This window comes from Monopterus albus, unplaced genomic scaffold, assembly GCF_001952655.1.
Source record: "Monopterus albus unplaced genomic scaffold, M_albus_1.0 scaffold258.1, whole genome shotgun sequence".
Taxonomy (NCBI): Eukaryota; Metazoa; Chordata; class Actinopteri; order Synbranchiformes; family Synbranchidae; genus Monopterus; species Monopterus albus.
Genome location: NW_018128138.1, coordinates 178,092 through 197,009, shown reverse-complemented (window position 1 = coordinate 197,009; position 18,918 = coordinate 178,092). Strand labels below are relative to the sequence as shown.

The following is an 18,918-nucleotide window of genomic DNA, read 5'->3' as shown; positions in this document are numbered from 1 at the left end:
TGTGGGTTTTTTTTCCGCGGGCCTTGGGTGGGGGTTTTTTTTTTTTTTTTTTTTTTTTTTTTACCCATAGTGCACCTTCCCAAACACGGGTGCTCGGATCATGACGTTCATCAGTGGCCCGGCGACACAGGGCCCCGGCATGGTGGTGGGAGATGAACTGAAGACCCCCATCAGGTCCTGGCATGACATCGAGAAGGACAATGCCAAGTTTATGAAGAAAGCCACCAAGGTGAGTGACAGCTACTGACTCTGACTGTTGAATTCTTGCTAGTAATAACATTTACTGAAGAGCACATCACTTTTTATTATTGTCAGGTCTGGGCTCAGCTGACATGGTACAGGTCAGCGGCCAGGTCTGAGTATTAACATTGTGTGTTTTGTGTTGCAGCACTACGAGTCTCTGGCTAACAGAGCTTCTGCTAACGGTCACGTCATTGATATCTACGCCTGTGCTCTTGATCAGACCGGCATGCTGGAGATGAAGTGCTGTGAAAACTGCACCGGGTACACACGTGTTTCTGTTTATACCCCACCCATGACCCTTCTGTTTATACCCCACCCATGACTTCATTCACTCCCTAGTCCTCTTCCCTCAGACCAGTCCACAGATTTCCACATCAGTGTTTTTGTGACATGATAGGCGGGGCACTAATGTGATGTGAGCAGGTGTGGACGTGTCACAGAGATGAACACACCTGTGTATGGCTGTGTGATTGTGTCTCTGCAGAGGTTACATGGTGATGGCTGACTCCTTCAACACGTCTCTGTTTAAACAAACCTTCCAGAGAGTTTTCACCAAAGATGTCCAGGGATCCTTCAAGATGGCCTTCGCCGCCACACTAGAAGTCAAGGTATCAGGGCTCGACATTAAAGTAAACTCTGTGTTCAGGCTAGCTGAATGTGTCATGCAGTTACCCGATTGGTCCAAGTGAAAAATAAACGTGATTGTATCCATTTTTTCCATGCTGAAAACAACTGTTGTCGTTAGCCTTCTACTAGCCTTCCATGATCCCTTGGGTTGAGTTCGTCAACCGGTGTGTTCCTGACTTGTCAACCAATGAGAGGCCGTCTTTCTCATTGTGAAGCGGTTCTGATCTCAACCATACTAAGTTAATGTTATGTATCTAATGGAATAACAAGCAGCCATCTGTTTTTCTTTAAAAATGTTCCTCCAAGCACCCAAAACTGGCCAAGCACCTGGCAAAACAATGAAACAAAAAAGCAATGGTGAAACAGCAGCTCTGCATGGTTACAAAGCAAAAAGACAAAGGACATTCCTATAGAAAGATTTCTAAAATGGTTTAAAAAATGCAGAGCCCAACCCACTGTTCATAATTCTCAATGGCTATTGAGTTTATGCTCCAGCTAGCTAAGTACAGAGGCTTTCCATAAATGTAAGCTAATGCTAAGTTATTGGTATCATATCCTATGGTTAGAAAAACTGTTAAATTACAACTGAAACAGTGACATATCACAGCTAGAGAATCAAGAAAAGACATACAGCGATCAGCCATATGATTGACCACTGACAGGGTGGTGGATTGATTATCTCGTTCCACTGGCACCTGTCAGTATGGGGGGCATATCAGGCAGCAGGTGAACATTCAGCTCCTCAAAGTTGATGTGTTGGAAGCAGGAAAGAAGGGCAACGTAAGGATCCGAGTGACTTTGACAAGGGTCAGACTGTGACGGCTGACCAGTGGGTCAGAGCGTCCCCCAAACTGCAGGTCTTGTTGGGTGTCCTGGGTCTGCGGTGGTTGGTACCTACCAACAGCGTCTAAGGAAGGACAGACAGTGGACTGGTAACTGGGTCATGGACGCCCAGGGCTCAGTGATGATGTTGATCTACAGTAGATTCAGCTTTTAAATTTCATTCATCTTGTTCAAGAGTCAATTTTGTTAGGATCTTTGTGAAAATGGGTGAAAATGAGAAATACTGTACACTGGTCCCTCTGAAGCGAAACTGTGGTAGAGAACCAGTTCACAGAAGATGCACAGTGAGCTGCAGAGTGGCACGAGTGCTGACCAAATGGTGCACTGAGTCCTGTGTACACGGTGTTAGGCAGGCGGTCCTAATGTTATGGCTGATTGGTGTATTTTGGCATTCAGGAACGATGGCTTTGACTCTGCATGTTTAAAACGCTTTGATATCTTTCTTCCCTACTACTGGGCATTTAAAGCCAAACCTTGCGTTCTTTAGATGATTTTGTAAGGGGAAACATCTCCATACATCCATACAAGTTGGTTTTCAGTTTTATTTTTCACAAAGTGGTTAAAATAACAGAACCCCTCATTTTCCACAGTATTTGTGCATGCATGCTGTCATAATTTTTAGTGCCCTTGTGTCATTCTGGAAAGATAATGGCTTTTATTATCTTATTTCAGCACATTATATGTTTTGTGCATTAATAAATTACCACAATTGTCCAAACCCCATTTATTTTATTTTTTTAATAACCTACATTTTCCATTTTGGGCAAGAAATTTTGGATATTGGGCAAGTAAAACATTTTGGCTACTTACCTGAAGGGCATGTGGCTAAAAAAGTTTAATGTCAAGCCTTGGGAATGAAGAAGACCCACTGTGCACACAGGCCACGCCCACAGCTCACCTAGGTTACAGGTGAATTGACTCACAGCTGTGTTTGGTTTCAGACGTCCAGAGAGATCAAAGTATCCGGAGCAATCGGACCGTGTGTATCTCTGAACGCTAAAGGACCCTGTGTCTCTGAGAACGTATGTAACGCACACAGTTGACCTTTGACCTTATCATACACCTGAGCTGGCTTCATCTCCAGCACAGGTTTACAGGTTGACTACAACTCTTTGCATGTGTCTTCGCAGGAGATCGGCACCGGAGGAACATGTCAGTGGAAGATCTGTGGTTTGGACCCGAGCACTACACTGGCTTTTTACTTTGAGGTCGTCAACCAGGTATGAACACCTGACCTCTGACCTTTAGACGCGCTCAGTTTGGTTTATTACATGTCAGCAGCTGGTCTGAGATCTACTCAAAAACTCCTCATTGATCACCGGTGGAAATCAATTAGTAAGAGCAAACCTTACTCATGATCCAGCAATGATGTCACTGGGTGGGGCGATGTAAGGAGACCTGGACCTGTATTCACAAAGCCCCTAAGCCCAAAGAGTCACACCTAGTGACGAAGTTTTTTAGAATTATGACTTTTCTAAGGATTTCCCTTTAAAAGTTGAGATTAGATCCTTGTAAAGAGAAGTTATTCACAAAGCATCTTGGCCCCTAAGGTGAAAACCGATAAGAGTAGAGAGGAGGACTTTGATGAGGCTTAAGATTTCTTAAGCAGAGGATAACATGGTGGAAAGATAAACAGTGAACAACAGTGAGTTAACCAAAGGTTACAGATTAGATCATATAATGATACACTGATAATTTTGTGGTTGGTCTCATTAGAGATGCACTCATCTTTCCCACCCAACGCAATAACGCCATAAGGCCGGAAATGAAAATGATCACAACATCAAGATGCAAAAACTGAAAAATGAAACAGTGCAGCAGTGATGACATGTTTCTGTCACAACCTGCCTTCAGCAGAGTGACCACACACTGCTACGGTGCTTTCACGTCATTGTGGTGCACAACATTTCATTTCCACTGTAGTTCGCACCTTGCAGACTCATGGACACAGCCTACACATCATTGCACCATCAGAAAATGCAGACATTTGTCAGATGTTACACAACATTCACACACTGATGACGACAAGCTGCCATGCACCGGCGCTAGTCAAGCCACCAGGAGCAATTCGGGGTTCAGTGTCTTGCTCAGGGACACTTAGGCATGCGGGGAGACCGGGAGTCGAACCACCAACTTGCTGGTCAGGAGACGACTGCCCTACCTCATGAGCCACAGCCATGAAGTGAATAAGTAATAAGATACAGCCAACATGTCATTGTTGCACAGTAATCAAGGACGGCCTATCGCTCTGTTCCCCGTGCAGCCCTTGGGCTTTCAGACCACTGCATGATACACCTCATTCCCACTTATAGGCAGAAACCTAAAGCTGCACATACAATAACAATAAACCCTGGTGAAGCTCACAGTGAAGTTCAAACTGCCTTGTCATGTCAAAGAGGAGGCCTACAGGAGTGGGGACAGGACCCTGTATAAACACGCGTAAACACACTGACAGAGGAGATCAGAGAAAAGAGAAGCTACTTGGAAAGGCTGAAAAATCAGTTTTGGGCCAACGATTGGTTGTCAGTGTGGAGAAGCCTACAGAACATCGCTGGGTACAGGATTCTGTGGAGAGCTACCAGTTGGCTAATGAGCTAATTGAGTTTTATTGTAGGTTTGAGAGCTAGAACTCCTCACCCCTCTCTCAACTCATCTTAGACCCGCAACCAGTAGCTGCTTACTCTAGGACTACCTCTCCCCCCCATTAGCCCACCTCCTCCGAGGATCTGTGAAAGAGATGTGCATTGCTTTTTTAGGAAACAAAAGATCAGTAAGACTCCAGGCCCAGATGGTGCGACCCCCTCCTGTCTAGAAGTCTGTGCTGAGCAGTTGGCTCTTGTCTTCAGTAGATCACTGGAGCTTTGTGTGGTTCCCTCTTGTTTTAAACGCTCCACCATCATTCCAGTTCCCAAGAAATCCTCCATCAGGGAACTGAATTACTAGACATTTGTCACCCTGACATTTGTAGACATTGAAGTGTTTTGAGAGACTGGTATTGGCCCACCTGAAGGCAATCACAGACCCCCGGCTAGATTCCCTGCAGTTTGCTTACCAAACAAACGGGATGATGCAGTGAACTTGGCGCTGCACTACATCCTGCAACACCTCGACTCCCCAGGGACCTATGCACGGGCCCTCTTTGTGGACTTCAGCTCAGCGTTCAACACTATCATCCTGGACATCCTCCACTCCAAACTGACCCAGCTCACTGTGCCTGCCCCCACCTGTCAGTGGATTACTAGCTTTCTCACAGACAGGAAGCAGCAGGTGAGGCTGGAGAAAACCACATCCAGCACCCGGACAATAAGCACAGGTGCCCCCCAGGGATGTGTGCTCTCCCCTCTGCTGTTTTCACTCTACACCAACAACTGCATCTCGAAGGACCCCTCTGTCAAGCTCCTAAAGTTTGCTGATGATACAACGGTCATTGACTCATCATTGTCTCAGATGAGACCAGTCTACAGACGGGAGGTTAAGCAGCTGGTCCTGTGGTGTAGCCACAACAACCTGGAGCTGAACACGCTCAAAACAGTGGAGATGACAGTCAGGAAGAACCCCCCTCACCTTACCCCCACTCACCATACTTGGCAGCACTGTATCAGCAGTAAAGTCCTTCAAGTTCCTGGGCTCCACTATCTCCCAGGACCTGAAGTGGACGTCCAACATCAGGACCATCACCAAGAAGACACAGCAGGATGTACTTCCTGCTCCAGCTCAGGAAGTTCGACCTGCCCCAGGAGCTGCTGATACAGTTCCACAGAGGAATCATCGAGTCTGTTCTCTGCACCTCCATCACTGTCGGTTTGGCTCAGCAACCAAAGAGCACAGGAACAGACTCCAGCCCTCAAAAAGAGGGCTGAGAAGATTGCTGCAGACCCCTCACTCCCTGGACACACACTGTTTGAACCCCTCCTCTCTGGTCGGTGCTACAGGTCACTGTACGCCAGGACAACCAGATACAGAAACAGTTTCTTCGCCCGGACTATTGCACTCTTGAACACCTAGTCTGTTTGCTTTTTTAACTTGTATATAGTTTGTGTTTTGTTTTTTATTACTGTGAATGTTGTGGGCCACTGGGCTGGAGTCACATTTCTTATATTTTTGATAATACTTGGCAATAAAGCTTATGCTTATGCTAACTCATGGTGTCGCTAGGCTAAACCACTTCAGCTTATTCTCAAAATACAGCTGAGGCTTGTGGGATTTCAGGTTTTGGTTTTTACCTTTTATAGATATTGTGTGAGGACCTGAAGGGTTGTACACAGGGAAATCTTCACGGTGCAAGAGGAAACAGAGGATTGCCAAGGTTATCTGTATTCACCCTTTGGGAACTGTGAATCTCTGAACCCAATTTCATGTCAATTGTGTGCACGCGTGACAATAAGCAGGGTGTGAACTCATCTGTCTTTCTTTGTCAACTCAACTCTAATCAAAGCTCTGGATGTAATGGAGCAGGAATATGTTCAAAGCAATTATATTGAAACAGGAGGAACTACATTTCACAGAATGCACTCTGTCTCAGATCAGCCTGATGGTCACAATGAGGATAATAGAGAAGTTGTAGCGGAGGTTGTGTTGATGGTGTTGGATAATTTTGGTCATGGCGGTGTCGGCATTGATGTTTTCAGCGACAATGGTGCACATGTTGACGTTGTGCTGATGTGATTGGTCATGTCCAGATGAAGGGGAGAGCTCTGTGGGCAGGACTCCAAAGGTGTCCCAAAGCACGGACACCTCTGAATCAACCTACTGACACTCCTACGCATTGCTGCCCTGTACCTGCTGGAGACACATGGACAGACGGACATTTCCAGACAAAATTACTTATTTAAAGCAAGATCATGATGTTTGTTTGCTGTTTCACATTATGTAACTCCTGTAATAGAACCATCTGATGTCAGCAGGCTAGTTACATTAGAGTTTTTACCTTCTCTGAGTAATACTTACGTCTGTGTCATGCAGGTGATCCAAGGGTTAAGGGCAGCACTGGTCAGAACCAGCCAGGTGGAGAGGGCAGAGGTCATGGCAGGGCTCTGCTGACCACTGAACGTCTCATACAGACACACCGAGATGTAGGGTAGCCAGCAGACCAGCAAACATGCTGCAACCAGAAAAGTGTGTTACCAGATGAGCACATCAGAAACAACCAACTGCAGGTCTGGGGACTAGCTGCAGAGGTCTGGGAATGGTCAAAAGCCTATTATTCAGTGTCTCCAATTCATGCTGTCTGCTGCTGTGACCTTTGACCTTCCCTGTGTTTATGTCACAGTGAGTCTCCGTAAAGAGAGGGAGTTATAAAGGTAAACATGGAGGTGATCCTTAGCTGTTACACATCTGGTTTCTGGTCTATAGACTCAGGTTTTATCTAGGACTTTTTTCATTATACATGTTCTGTCAGCATCTGTTCTCGTGGTGTCTGCAGACTGACAGATCATATTAAAGTCTAAACCTTAGAGTCAGACTGTGGCTTTGCATCACATTCTCACAACCTTTCACTCTTGCACTACTTCCGTTTGCCTCAGAAGTTTCCTGAACTCTGTGATATGAGATATGTCAAGTTACTGTAGGTTCTGTAAAACTTCAGATTTCTCATCAGATGGAAATATTCAACTTGCTTCATTTTTAGACAAATTTCCCCAAAGTTCAGCCTGAACCTAGCAGATTTGGGATCTTTGGATATTTTAGGATCTCTAAAATTGCTCCAGGTTTAGTAAATATTGTTTATGTAGACAGAAGTGCAGTGATCTGTCAGAGCGTAGCATGAACTCACCTGAGCTTGTGACCATCACAGTGGAACTCCTCAGATAATTATTGGAAGGAACGTAGAAGCAGTGCAACTCATTGCACATGAACGTTCCTCTCCTGGCCTGTTTCCTGGCTACATAGATGATGTATCCATAAAGAGAGCATGTGGTGAGGATTGGCACCACGATGCCCAAACACATCCACAACACCACAAAGTACCCGTTTTCAGGTGTGAAGCTCAGGCAACAGAGGAACCGTGACTCGCTGTAGACATAGCTGCCGAAGCCCAGCAGGGGCAGAGTGGCGTTCACCAGGCAGAACAGCCAGATTAGGATTAGTACTGCCTGTATCCGTCCAGCTGTCCAGATGCTGCTGTACCTGAGGGCGAACCATACCTCAGCGAATTTGTCAACAGTGACCCAGGTTAGGGAATGGATGGAGGAGGTCTGCAGGAGGACGAAGATGAAGCCACTGCCCTGACAGAAGGCGCCCTCACTGGGGTAGCCCTCAGGCCGACAGAGGCTGTTGTGAGCTCCGACAGAGATGGTGGAGAGTCCGAGAGCCAGGTCGCTGAGGCTGATGCTCAGGGTGAGGCCCAGTGTGTCGGACCAGAGCTCCTTGTTGAGGAGGTGCACCAGCAGGAGGAGGATATTCCCACAAATGGAAGCCACGCTCGACAGAATCATCAGAGTGGTGTACAGTGTCCTCAGGACGTCTGCCATCTTCAAATGGACTCACAGGACAGGAAGTGCAGTAGGTCACTGATTACAGATCAGATGGGACATCAGAGGATGTGAGAAAAAAATCCTTTATCTCTTTTACAGTTTTAAAACATAATGAAACCTAAAGCATACATTTCTCTGATACAATTAAAGTGAGGAATGTCTTGTCGCAGCTCCACCTCTACGTCTTCTCTTAAGTTTGTTTTGTCTCTCAAAGTTTAAATCCGGTCTTCACAAAGTGGACACTGACAACACCACACGTCCTCCAGGGTTTTCTACCAATGTCTCTGACATAAACAGATGAACAGAAGTGGGGGTTTGTATCTCAGTTACTACAGGCCTAGGATCAGCTTTAACTTTGACAACTGAGCCTGAGTCATGTTTAAAATATAAATAAAGTAAAACCTGCACAGAATCTACCAGCCTGTATTTCCACTGCAGGAACACAGGTCTGAATCGGTTCCTGGCCCCCAAAAAGTCCCCCTGCTCTTGGTCAGTGACTCTGGAACTATCAGGGTGGAGTCTGGATGGTGCTTTGGGTGAGGTAAAAACTTAAACGGGAATCAACAAAGACAACTTTTAGCCTCCTCTTTGGCCCATGGATCTAGACCAACAACCACCGATTATTTGTGCTACTGATTATTCTGATGACTATCGTTTGATCTATAAATTACAAACCCATAGAGATTCAGTTTCCAGTCACATGAGATCAAATGAACAGAAAATCCTCACACTTGAGAAGTGGGAACCAACTACAACATTGATCAATTATCAGAAGTGATGTTCTCATCATTTCAGCTCTACCTGGAACTGTTTGTTGGAGGAGAGTTCACGTCAATCGAGTTCTCCAAGAAAACCGGTCTCCGGACTTCTCTGTACAGCTGAGTCGAAGGACAGACCAGATGATCAGCAGATGTTGCTGGTATCAATCGATTCTTGTTGTGTTTAAATCTGATCTGAGACCATCAGAGTCTGATCAGCTTTGGGTGTGAAGACAGACTGCTGTATGTTTGCGCCTCAGAGGCAGCGTTGCTGTGGTGCACCTGTCTGTCACCTGCTGAGACAATGAGACACACACACACACAGGATATTGGATGTTCAGCTGGTGTTGACACAACAGATAATGTGTGTGTACATGTGTCATACAGTCTGACTCGGGTGTCTAATCATTATCATCAAGCCACTGCTGTGTAACCTCAGACCACCAAGGAGCTCAAGTCAGTTGTGTTTCTGTTTGAGGCTTTGTGTGACCAGAGTAAATCAGGTGGTGCGGTGCAGTGACGCACAGGTCGGCTCGGTACAGAGCCATGTTTCTGTGCTGCTGACTCAGAAGCCTCCAGCTGCATCATAGCAGACGTGTTGTCCAGAATCCTGGAATCGATTTTAAAAAACTCACCACTGTTTGGGTTCTGATGTTCTTCAGCACATTCATCGAAACAGCCCCCAAATTTCAACTTCCATAGTATTTCCAGTGTCAACAAACGGGGTGGTGTTACTTCTAGTTCTAAGGCTACATTTCAGTGTGAGCGGATTTCATTTGGTGAATTTAATCCTTTTGAATGTGTCTGTACTGTGTTGAAAACCTTACCAAGCATATTATTAGTTCCTGTCTATAGAACCTCTAAGTACTGTGCACATTTCATTGACTTGTCTGAACTGCTGTCACTTATTTGTACTGATTTCAGCCCTTTTATTTTAACTGGGGACTTCAGTATTCATTTAGACAATCTCAGTGATAGCACTTCTAAAGAACTAGTATGGCATGTAATTGCCCGACTCGCACTCGAGGTCATGCTCTCTAGATTTAGCTATCAGTAAGGGCCTGACTGTTCCTGCTGTGAATACCAGGGATCCTTCTCCGTCCGATCGCTTCTGCATCTTCTTTGAGCCCTTAGTTTCCTCACTCATTCAGCTAAGGTCTCAAATTGCCAAGAAAAGATACCTTAATGAGAATGTCAGTGCTGCATTGATGGAAGCCCTCTCCACTCATCAAGTAGTTTTTAACTAAATCAACCACTTCCTGCAAACAGATGAAATCCTCGATAGATTTCAGTCAGATTTCCAATCGTACAGTAGCACTGAACCTGCTCCCATAAAGACTTTAAATGACATTTGCTTAAATAACAATTCAGGGAACTTAACAGTCTTGATGCTATTAGATCTTAGTGCAGCATTTGACACTGTGCATCATGCATTACTTCTAGATAGAATGGAAAACTGGGTCTGACTCTTGGGAACCATCTCAGGTGGTTCAGATCATATCTAGAGGACAGGGGATACATAGTATCAGTAATTTATGAATCTGACAGAACCACCATGAAATACGGTGTCCCACAAGGATGATTCTTGGACCCTTCCTATTCAACCTGTACATGCTCTACTTTTTCCTCATTTTCCAGGAGTGTAGTGTCACAGCTACATGGACGACACCCAGATATACAGTACTTAAGGCTCTCACCGAACCACTGTGGTCCGATAGATTTATGTCTGTCTTGAAAAAGTGAACTGGATGCACCGAAACAGATAATTATTTTAGGAAACAAAGAAACGTTATTTTGTATGTATTCCTAAATGTTACTTCGAGTTTGCTTGTCATCAGCGTGTTCCTGTCACCTGTATTCCCTTGTGCTGTCAATGTGTCGTGTGTCTGGCAGCACGACACATTGCTGTCGGCAATTGTCTGTTTCCACCCACAGCACTTTGTTAGCAGCAGCTGAAACTGCATCACATGAGAACACGAGCTTGGATAGAGGCAGCAGCATGGTCTTCACCTGTGGCGTTTACCTGCTCTGCCACTCAGAGACCTGCTGCACGACGCTGCACTCAGCCAATCACATGCTCTGAATTCATCATGGAAAATAATGACCGGATCAGTTTGATGCTTATGACAGAATATGTGACGTAAATGTGCACAGTCTGATAGGTTTGTTTTTTTTAGATGCTGTTACTCAGTTTGGTGTCCTGCAGTAAAAATAAAACTGATCAAATGTTTTTCATTTTGTTTGCTGTCAATCTGTGAGCAGTCTAATCACACAGTTTGTTTGGATCAGATTATTGATCTGCAGCTCCTGTTTATTGTTTGCATGTTACAGCACAACGCTCCGATCCCTCAGGGCGGCCGTGGAGCAATCCAGTTCGTGACCCAGTACCAACACTCGTCAGGACAGAGACGCATCAGAGTTACCACCACAGCCAGGAAGTAAGACAACGCACACACAGACACACAGGCTGAATCCAGACCTACAGGCTTCAGTCACTTCTGTGATGTGTTCATTGACATGTTAAGTCTGTAAGGCTTCATGGTTTCCATGGAGATGGAGTTTTTCTGACGGTGTTGGTGGAGGGAACATTTAACTGGAGATTTCTCCTCGCCCTTCTCCCCTTCCTCACTCCTTTTCTTACCTTTCTGTCTCCCTTCCTCTTAATTTTTCATCTTCCTTCTTTCTACTTTTCCTCACTTCTTTTCCTTCTCTCCGTCCTCCGTCCTCTTGCCTCCTTTGTCCTCGTCTTCTTTCACCCCTTTACTCTCACCCTGTCTTCTTCCTCCATCTTTTCTCCTTTCTTATCATCTTTTCCTCCCCTTTGACCCTGTGCATCCTCTCGTCTTCTCCCATCTCTCCTCCTTCTCTCTCGGCTTCCCCCTCTACTTCATTTTTTCCTCATCCTCTCTTCCTCACTCAGCTGGGCAGATGCTCAGACTCAGATTCAGAACATTGCGGCGTCCTTCGATCAGGAGGCGGCAGCCATCTTGATGGCGAGGTTAGCGGTGTACCGGGCAGAGACGGAGGAGGGACCAGATGTCCTCAGGTGGTTGGACCGACAGCTCATCAGACTGGTACGAAGACCAAGATCAGAAGAAACTGAGCAGTGAGAATGTTTCTCCTCAGAAAAGTAAAGACTTCTGTTCGAATCTGTTTCTGTTCAGTGTCAGAAGTTTGGAGATTATCACAAAGACGATCCGAACTCCTTCAGATTCTCGGAGACCTTCTCCCTCTACCCTCAGGTGACCCACACCTGCATCCCATAATGCTCTGCTATACCAGTTTAACACTGTACTTGCTGTTTGTCTATTGATAAATCAGCTGTCGTAACACCTGGAAAGGGCTTTTCACTAAACCTAACCTGATGCTGATGTGTTACCTGTGTCTTTGTGTTTCAGTTCATGTTCCACCTGCGGCGCTCTCCCTTCCTGCAGGTGTTCAACAACAGTCCTGATGAGAGTTCCTATTACAGACATCAGTTCAACAGACAGGACCTGACTCAGGCGCTCATCATGATCCAACCTGTGCTCTATGCTTATTCATTCAACGGACCACCTGAGGTATTCATACACACCTGAACATGTACAGGGCACACTGTTGTACTCACCTGTATAAATACCTCAGGTGGTCCGTTGAATGAGTGTGTCCATAGCGTCTATAAAAAGGCTGAAACTCCAAACTGATTATGAAGCTTTTTAATGTTAAGAAACAGAACATTTATGGAGTTATGGATCCGTGTCTGATGAAGCTGACTGATCAGATGTTGTGTGTTCCAGCCAGTCCTGTTGGACAGCAGCAGCATCCTGCCAGACCGAATCCTGCTCATGGATACTTTCTTCCAAATCCTCATCTACCATGGAGAGGTACAGACACACTGAAACATGATCCTGAATTCTTTCTTTAACAGCTGGACGGACCTCAGACACAGATGAATGGTGCATAAGGTTAATCACCTGTTTGCAGATCAGTGCCCCCATCGGTATTTGAATGGGAAAAGAGAAAAATAACAGGTTTCTTTGATTGTTTCACACAGGTGAAGTGATTTATAGTGCTGCAGTCATCAGAAAAGTAATCAATTATTTGATTTGTAGCACTCACTCACAGGTTCAGTAACCCAGCGCACAGCTAACGAGGCTGAGTGCGTGTTGTGTTTATTGTCACAGTGACGGCCTCGAGCGAGGCCAGTCGGACTTTTAGCTGCCCAGAGCTCCTCCATGGCTGTTTGACATGACTACTGGCTGGAAAAACCCTTCTTCTAACCTTGGCTAGGCGGCAGGCGGGGCTGATTTACAGACCGTACTTTGACAACACAGGGTGGAGAAGCTGGAATAACAACAGGAGGCTGTAGGCAGCAGAGGGTCATGGAGGGGGGGTGTAGCTGGGAGACACCACATCCTGTCCCACTGTCACTGGGGTTATCAGGCTGTGTGGGAGATCTGAATTAATGCAGCTTTAAACATTGTTTTGTGCCTTGACTCTGGTGTGTGATCAGAGCAAACTGGACGATCTCACAGGACTGAGTCAGAAACGTAAGACACCGTGACAATGAAGCATGTCCTCGTGTGTCCCCTGTGGCAGACTGTAGCCCAGTGGAGGAAGGCCGGCTACCAGGACATGCCCGAGTATGAGAACTTCAGACATCTCCTCCAGGCTCCTGTGGACGATGCTCAGGAGCTGCTGCACACACGTTTCCCCATGCCCAGATACATTGACACGGAACATGGAGGCAGCCAGGTGGGGGCGCTAGCACACACGCATAAACACACAGCTGTACATACACTCAGCGGTCAGTTTATTAGGAACACCTGTTTCAAACCGTAACCTGTAATAAAGCCGGCTCCATGGCGGTGATGTTCAGTTTGTGTTCAGACCGTTTCGCAGAGGTGTTTGTTCACCTGCGTGATGATGTCTGTTGTTTTGTACACTTACATCAGTGAGGCCAAACACCAGAAACAGATGCACAGCTCCACAGTACAGTAGAACAACAATACAACCCCCAGCCTCCACAGTGATCAGTGTTCCTAATAAACTGACCACTGGCTGTATATGTGTATACTATATAATTTTGATTTACAGTATATGTACTGATGTACTGTCACACATGTACTTCTACTTATTAGAGTTATACATCAACATATACACCATATGTACCTCAGTGTGTACTGTTCTATATCAGTACATACATTATACCATATATTGTATACAGTATTGTTTATCCTCAACACAGTACCGCACAACATGACTGTACTATACAGTGTACTGTAGTACAGCACATCACTGTGAGCAGATCCGTATACATTTAACACGCCACACCTGATGAAGGTGAAGCTCCGTCGATCGGTTTGTTTCACTGTAAAAGTACACAGTTGTAAAGTAATTGCATCTGCAGAGTTGTGATTGTCTGATGATGATCTCCAGGCTCGCTTCCTGCTCTCCAAAGTGAACCCCTCCCAGACCCACAACAACATGTATGCCTGGGGACAGGTGAGACCTCACCTTTAAAGTTGACCTCTGACCCCTGGGCACCTGTCCCAGTTTTGATGAACTGTGCTCTCTGCAGGAGTCTGGGGCTCCCATCCTGACCGACGACGTCAGTCTCCAGGTGTTCATGGATCACCTGAAGAAACTCGCCGTCTCCAGCGCCGCCTGACCTTGCCTGCCTTCAGCTCACCTGCCTGCATTATGTTTATTGGTTTACTTTGCATTCGCTGCCTGAGTTCCCACAACAACCATTCAACCAACCAAGCAACTAACAAGCCACCACAGCCTGCTGCACAGCCGCAGCCAACAGTGACTCGCGCTTTAAGCTCTGTGTGCAGACTAAGTGCTGCAAATACTTTTATTCCTGATGTGTGTGTTTCTGGGTATTTGTATGTTTTCAGACCTGTTAGAAGAGTTCAAATAAAAGGTGAAGAGTGTGGGCTGAGCCACGTAAGGACCAGACCAGCGGGTTCTCACTCAGCATTATTGTCATTACTTCCTTTTCATTTAGTCTTGGACCTGACAACAGTGAGGCTATAGAACATCCTGTGGATGCTTCATAGTAAGTGGTTTGTCTATGTGAGGAATTTAATGTGAAACAGCAGCAGGAAGTGGTGGCTATTAGAATTATTTTGATTGGTGCAAATGAACAAAATCAGAATGTTGCAGAATAACGTTGCATCTCAAGCCACACTTTTTTTTCCTGCTGTTTCAGGCGTCATTTGCTTTGGTTTAATTTCTAAACGATTGTAAAACTTTGACATTAAAATTGTTAAATATCCTGAGACAAAACACTGCAGACATTTTGCTGCAGAAGTAATATGACTTATTAGTTTCCTGATAGAAAATAAATGAATGAAAAAGCAGGCGTTGGAAAATGAGTTTTCTAACGTAGTTTGCTGTTAAAGAGGTAAAAACTGTGTGAACGCGCTGGTTTGGCCCTTGAACAGGTTCAGAGCTCAGGTGTGTTCCTGTTTGTCACCAGCGTGTGTCAGACAAACATTTTCAGTCTGTCACTGACTCGTTTTGTCTCCTCTCTGCCACTGATGTGTTATCAGAACGCCTCTGCCAAGCGACTGCAGTCAGAACATCAACTGTGTGATGGAAGACTAAACCCAGCAGTCTGAGCTTGTCTTCATCAGGACAGGACTGGTGAAAACCTGTGATAATCACTGTCAGAAACATGATGCTGGAGGTTTCCTCACAGGTGCTGTTGATTTTCTGACCTCAGTGATGTTTGTTCTTAAGTTCTAATTCTGCATTTACAGTGTGAAGCTTGCCCATGTACTTTATCTGCTGTGTCTGGGATCTGTTTAAGTTTTTCTTCAAAGCTCTCGAACACTAAATGTCCTGCGGAGATGACTTCAGTTTGTGTAAAGTTTCTAATAAAACTCTGCTGTGGAGACGTTCACCGTGTTTCTGTGCCTCTCTCCCACAGTCAGACGCCGTTACCCCGTTCTTATGAACGCGCACTGATGATCTTCACGGTGTTTTTTTCTTTTTCTGAAGAAGAAAAGTCCAGTCCGGTTTCATCTGGTCTGTAATCTACTATGTCTACTGACGCTGTACTACTGTCATCTGCCCGCTACCCTCCTCTCTGACTCCTCACCATTTTCTCTTAGTATTACTAGTAATGCTTTTACTGGAGATCACACTCCAGCATCTTAGCTGGGAGCACTGGTATTATCATGTATAAAATTAATTTCAGTACTAGTTGGGTTTTCTGTGTATTAGTAGTATTACTTGAACTGATAGTAGTGCTTGTATCACTTCTTTAATAACTTATTTTATTACTGATACTGCTCATCATACTAGTAATACTGATAGTGTGACCTTTACCGTTCTACTAGTGTTATTAACCAATCAGAACCAAGCAGGGGGTCCACAGATACTTCCAGAATAAGAGCCTCTGAGCTTTTAATCTGAAGTGGATGAACACACATACAGATGCAGTCAGGTTAGCCATCACAGTATTACTATGACAACCGCAGTCAATTAGTCATAGCTCCACCCTCCACAACCTTCAGCTTCCTGCCATTCTTCTCACACTTCCTGCAGGAAGCATTTGGATCACCGTGACAACAATCACCGTCCTGTGTGAGTGTGAAATTTCTACTGTTTAAACACAATGTATGTATGTGTGTTTGTCTTTGTGTGGACTAGGTCGAGTTTCACACTGTGGAAGTGAGGACAGTTTTTCACTCTGAGGACATTTGTGCACAGTGTGGTTATGAAAAATGCATCGTTTTGTAAGAATGCCAGTTTTTTTTTTTTTTTTACAGAAAGCATGGAGAGACTTAAGACGTGCAACCTGTTCTATAATTTTTATGACCTCTGAAAATCTGCAAAGTGACTCTCTAAGGGCCTCTGGGATGTTCAAGTGAAGCTCAGGGGCCAGGTTAACATATTTATGTATCCCTGGGAATGTCTTCAAGGAACCATATAACCCCAAGGCCCCCAGATGCTGCTTCAAGGATTCCAGGAAACGGGACCATTTGGTTTTCATCAGGAAACTCCAGACCTTCACAAGGAACCTTCAAACTTCATCAGTCACCAACCAAATCACTTGGATGATCTGACAGCAAAGCGGCCAAAGTTAATTTTATTTATATTATTCTTTTCTAAACAAACTGTTACAAAGTGCTGCACAAAAACATACAAACAAGAAAATAAAATAAACCATCAAAAAGAAATCAACACACCTCAGAATACACTGGAACCAAAAGCCTGTGTGAATAAATACGTTTTCAACAAGCTACAGAATGCAAAGGCTCAATCACCCAAGTGTTTTAATCTAGATCTAGGTACAGTCCACAAGCGCTGATTGACCAGCCTAAGGGATCTAGCTGGGGTCTAGATATATAAATGCTCTGAGATGTAAGGTGGAGCAAGGTTATGCAAAGCTTTAAAAAGAGCAGTAATTTTAAAACAGTCCTTTCCTCAACTGGGAGCCACTGAAAAGAAAGGATAGGTGTTGTATAGTCAGGTTGACGAGTACCCATCAGAAGACGAGCAGCTACATTTTGAACTAACAGAAGCTGCAAAGTCCCAAGCTAAAGGGCAAGTCTCAAGTTCCTGAGAACCTCATCAGTGACCTGGGGAAGCTTTTCAAGTGTCCCTGAAAATAAAGGAAGTGAATACATTTAATAGTGAACTTTGTCAATTAAATTTATTTCTCTAGCTTAATTAAACCAAATTCCATTCAGTAATTCAAAAACACATGAAAACTCTTAGAAATCTTGGTTTTTCTCTTTTTTCAAATGAAATTTCAGTATTTTGAGTTTGTCTTTATCTCACTTTGTAACAGTTTTACTTTTTTCATGCTGAGTGCATGTTGATAATATATATTGGATTTTATCTGTACTCTGCATCCGCACTTGTACTTCAGTTTGCTGTTTACATCATCTCAATTTGAAAACGCTGAAATTCAGAATGAGGTTTACTACGAACGTGATCTCAGAGGTTTCACAATATCAAATGTTCCCTAAGAGCAAGTCACAGCAGTGGTTTTTATCTGGAGGAAACCAGCTCACCGTATCAAGATGCAACACACTTCCTGTCCTGGGGGAGGGGGTGATGCAGAGAATGAGGGGTGAGGCCGGCAGTCAGTCTGTCACCAGAGCTACTGTGGAGGAAACCAGCAGAAAGGAGAAGAAACTTGGACAGCACAATACAGAATCAAGTGGAGGGACTGTGGAGAACAGAAGGAAAACCTGGAGGAGGAACAAGGACAAGTTGGGAAAACGTCAGGAGAAGGAATAGGGAAGGGACAAGAAAACAAGTGGGCACAGTGAAACAGTAAAAAAGAAGGAGAAAAGAAGCGAAGGTAGATAAAGGAGAATTTTCATAGATCGATTTTCTGACGAGTCGGTTGGACACGGTAAGATAAATTCAGATTTCTGTCATTTTTACACAAACGAGGATGAATAAAACCCATGAGAGATCCTAAGAGGAGTCTCTGTTTAGGATGCTTCCTTATCTCCTTGTTAGAATGCTTTCTTGCTCTCTCACTCTCTGCAGCACTTTCCTCAAACTTTAACAGCAGCTCTGTTCCATATGCTCAGGTAGTTCTCATAAATTCTCCTGACACACCCTCAGTGTCCTGGTGCTGAAGCATCAGAGCTGCTCTGATCTGCTTCAGGTCATGTGAAATCCAAAACAGAGGAGGGTCAAATGCACTTTGTCTGCTGTAAGTGAGACAAGTCCAGGAGCTACAATCTCCACGGTCACTGCAAAGTGCAGCTGAGCTGCAGGCTACGTTTCTTCTGTTTGTGACTGACAGAGACCAAGAACAGTATCGTTTTTATTTTGGGTTCAGTACTTTTGTCTGATAACAGGTTAATACCAGTGCTGCAAAGTAACTAAACATATTTACTCAAGTCCTGAACCTAAGTACACTTCTGAGGTTTTTGTACTTGAGTATGTTCTGCTGCACCACACATTGATCTGACAGCTGCTTTTCCTTTTCTGGGTCAGATGAACTGTTTTACACTTTG

The 18,918-nt window shown here is 44.8% G+C and overlaps 1 protein-coding gene across 1 annotated transcript in view; it reads left to right on the top strand.

Annotated features, from left to right (window-relative positions):
• The window catches only part of sec23a (Sec23 homolog A, coat complex II component), a 22,429-nt gene extending 7,718 nt beyond the window's left edge, over positions 1–14,711 (top strand). Inside the window, exons 7-20 of the mRNA XM_020621406.1 lie at positions 1–16; positions 71–229; positions 389–504; positions 728–851; positions 2,655–2,735; positions 2,844–2,933; positions 11,273–11,379; positions 11,862–12,015; positions 12,106–12,183; positions 12,340–12,501; positions 12,718–12,804; positions 13,520–13,675; positions 14,360–14,425; positions 14,502–14,711. The exon at positions 1–16 is cut by the window's left edge and continues 162 nt beyond it. Of these exons, the coding sequence (XP_020477062.1) occupies positions 1–16; positions 71–229; positions 389–504; positions 728–851; positions 2,655–2,735; positions 2,844–2,933; positions 11,273–11,379; positions 11,862–12,015; positions 12,106–12,183; positions 12,340–12,501; positions 12,718–12,804; positions 13,520–13,675; positions 14,360–14,425; positions 14,502–14,591 (1,486 nt within the window). The 3' untranslated portion in view covers positions 14,592–14,711. The remainder of the gene's footprint in view (positions 17–70; positions 230–388; positions 505–727; positions 852–2,654; positions 2,736–2,843; positions 2,934–11,272; positions 11,380–11,861; positions 12,016–12,105; positions 12,184–12,339; positions 12,502–12,717; positions 12,805–13,519; positions 13,676–14,359; positions 14,426–14,501) is intronic.
• Positions 14,712–18,918: the final 4,207 nt, after the last annotated feature.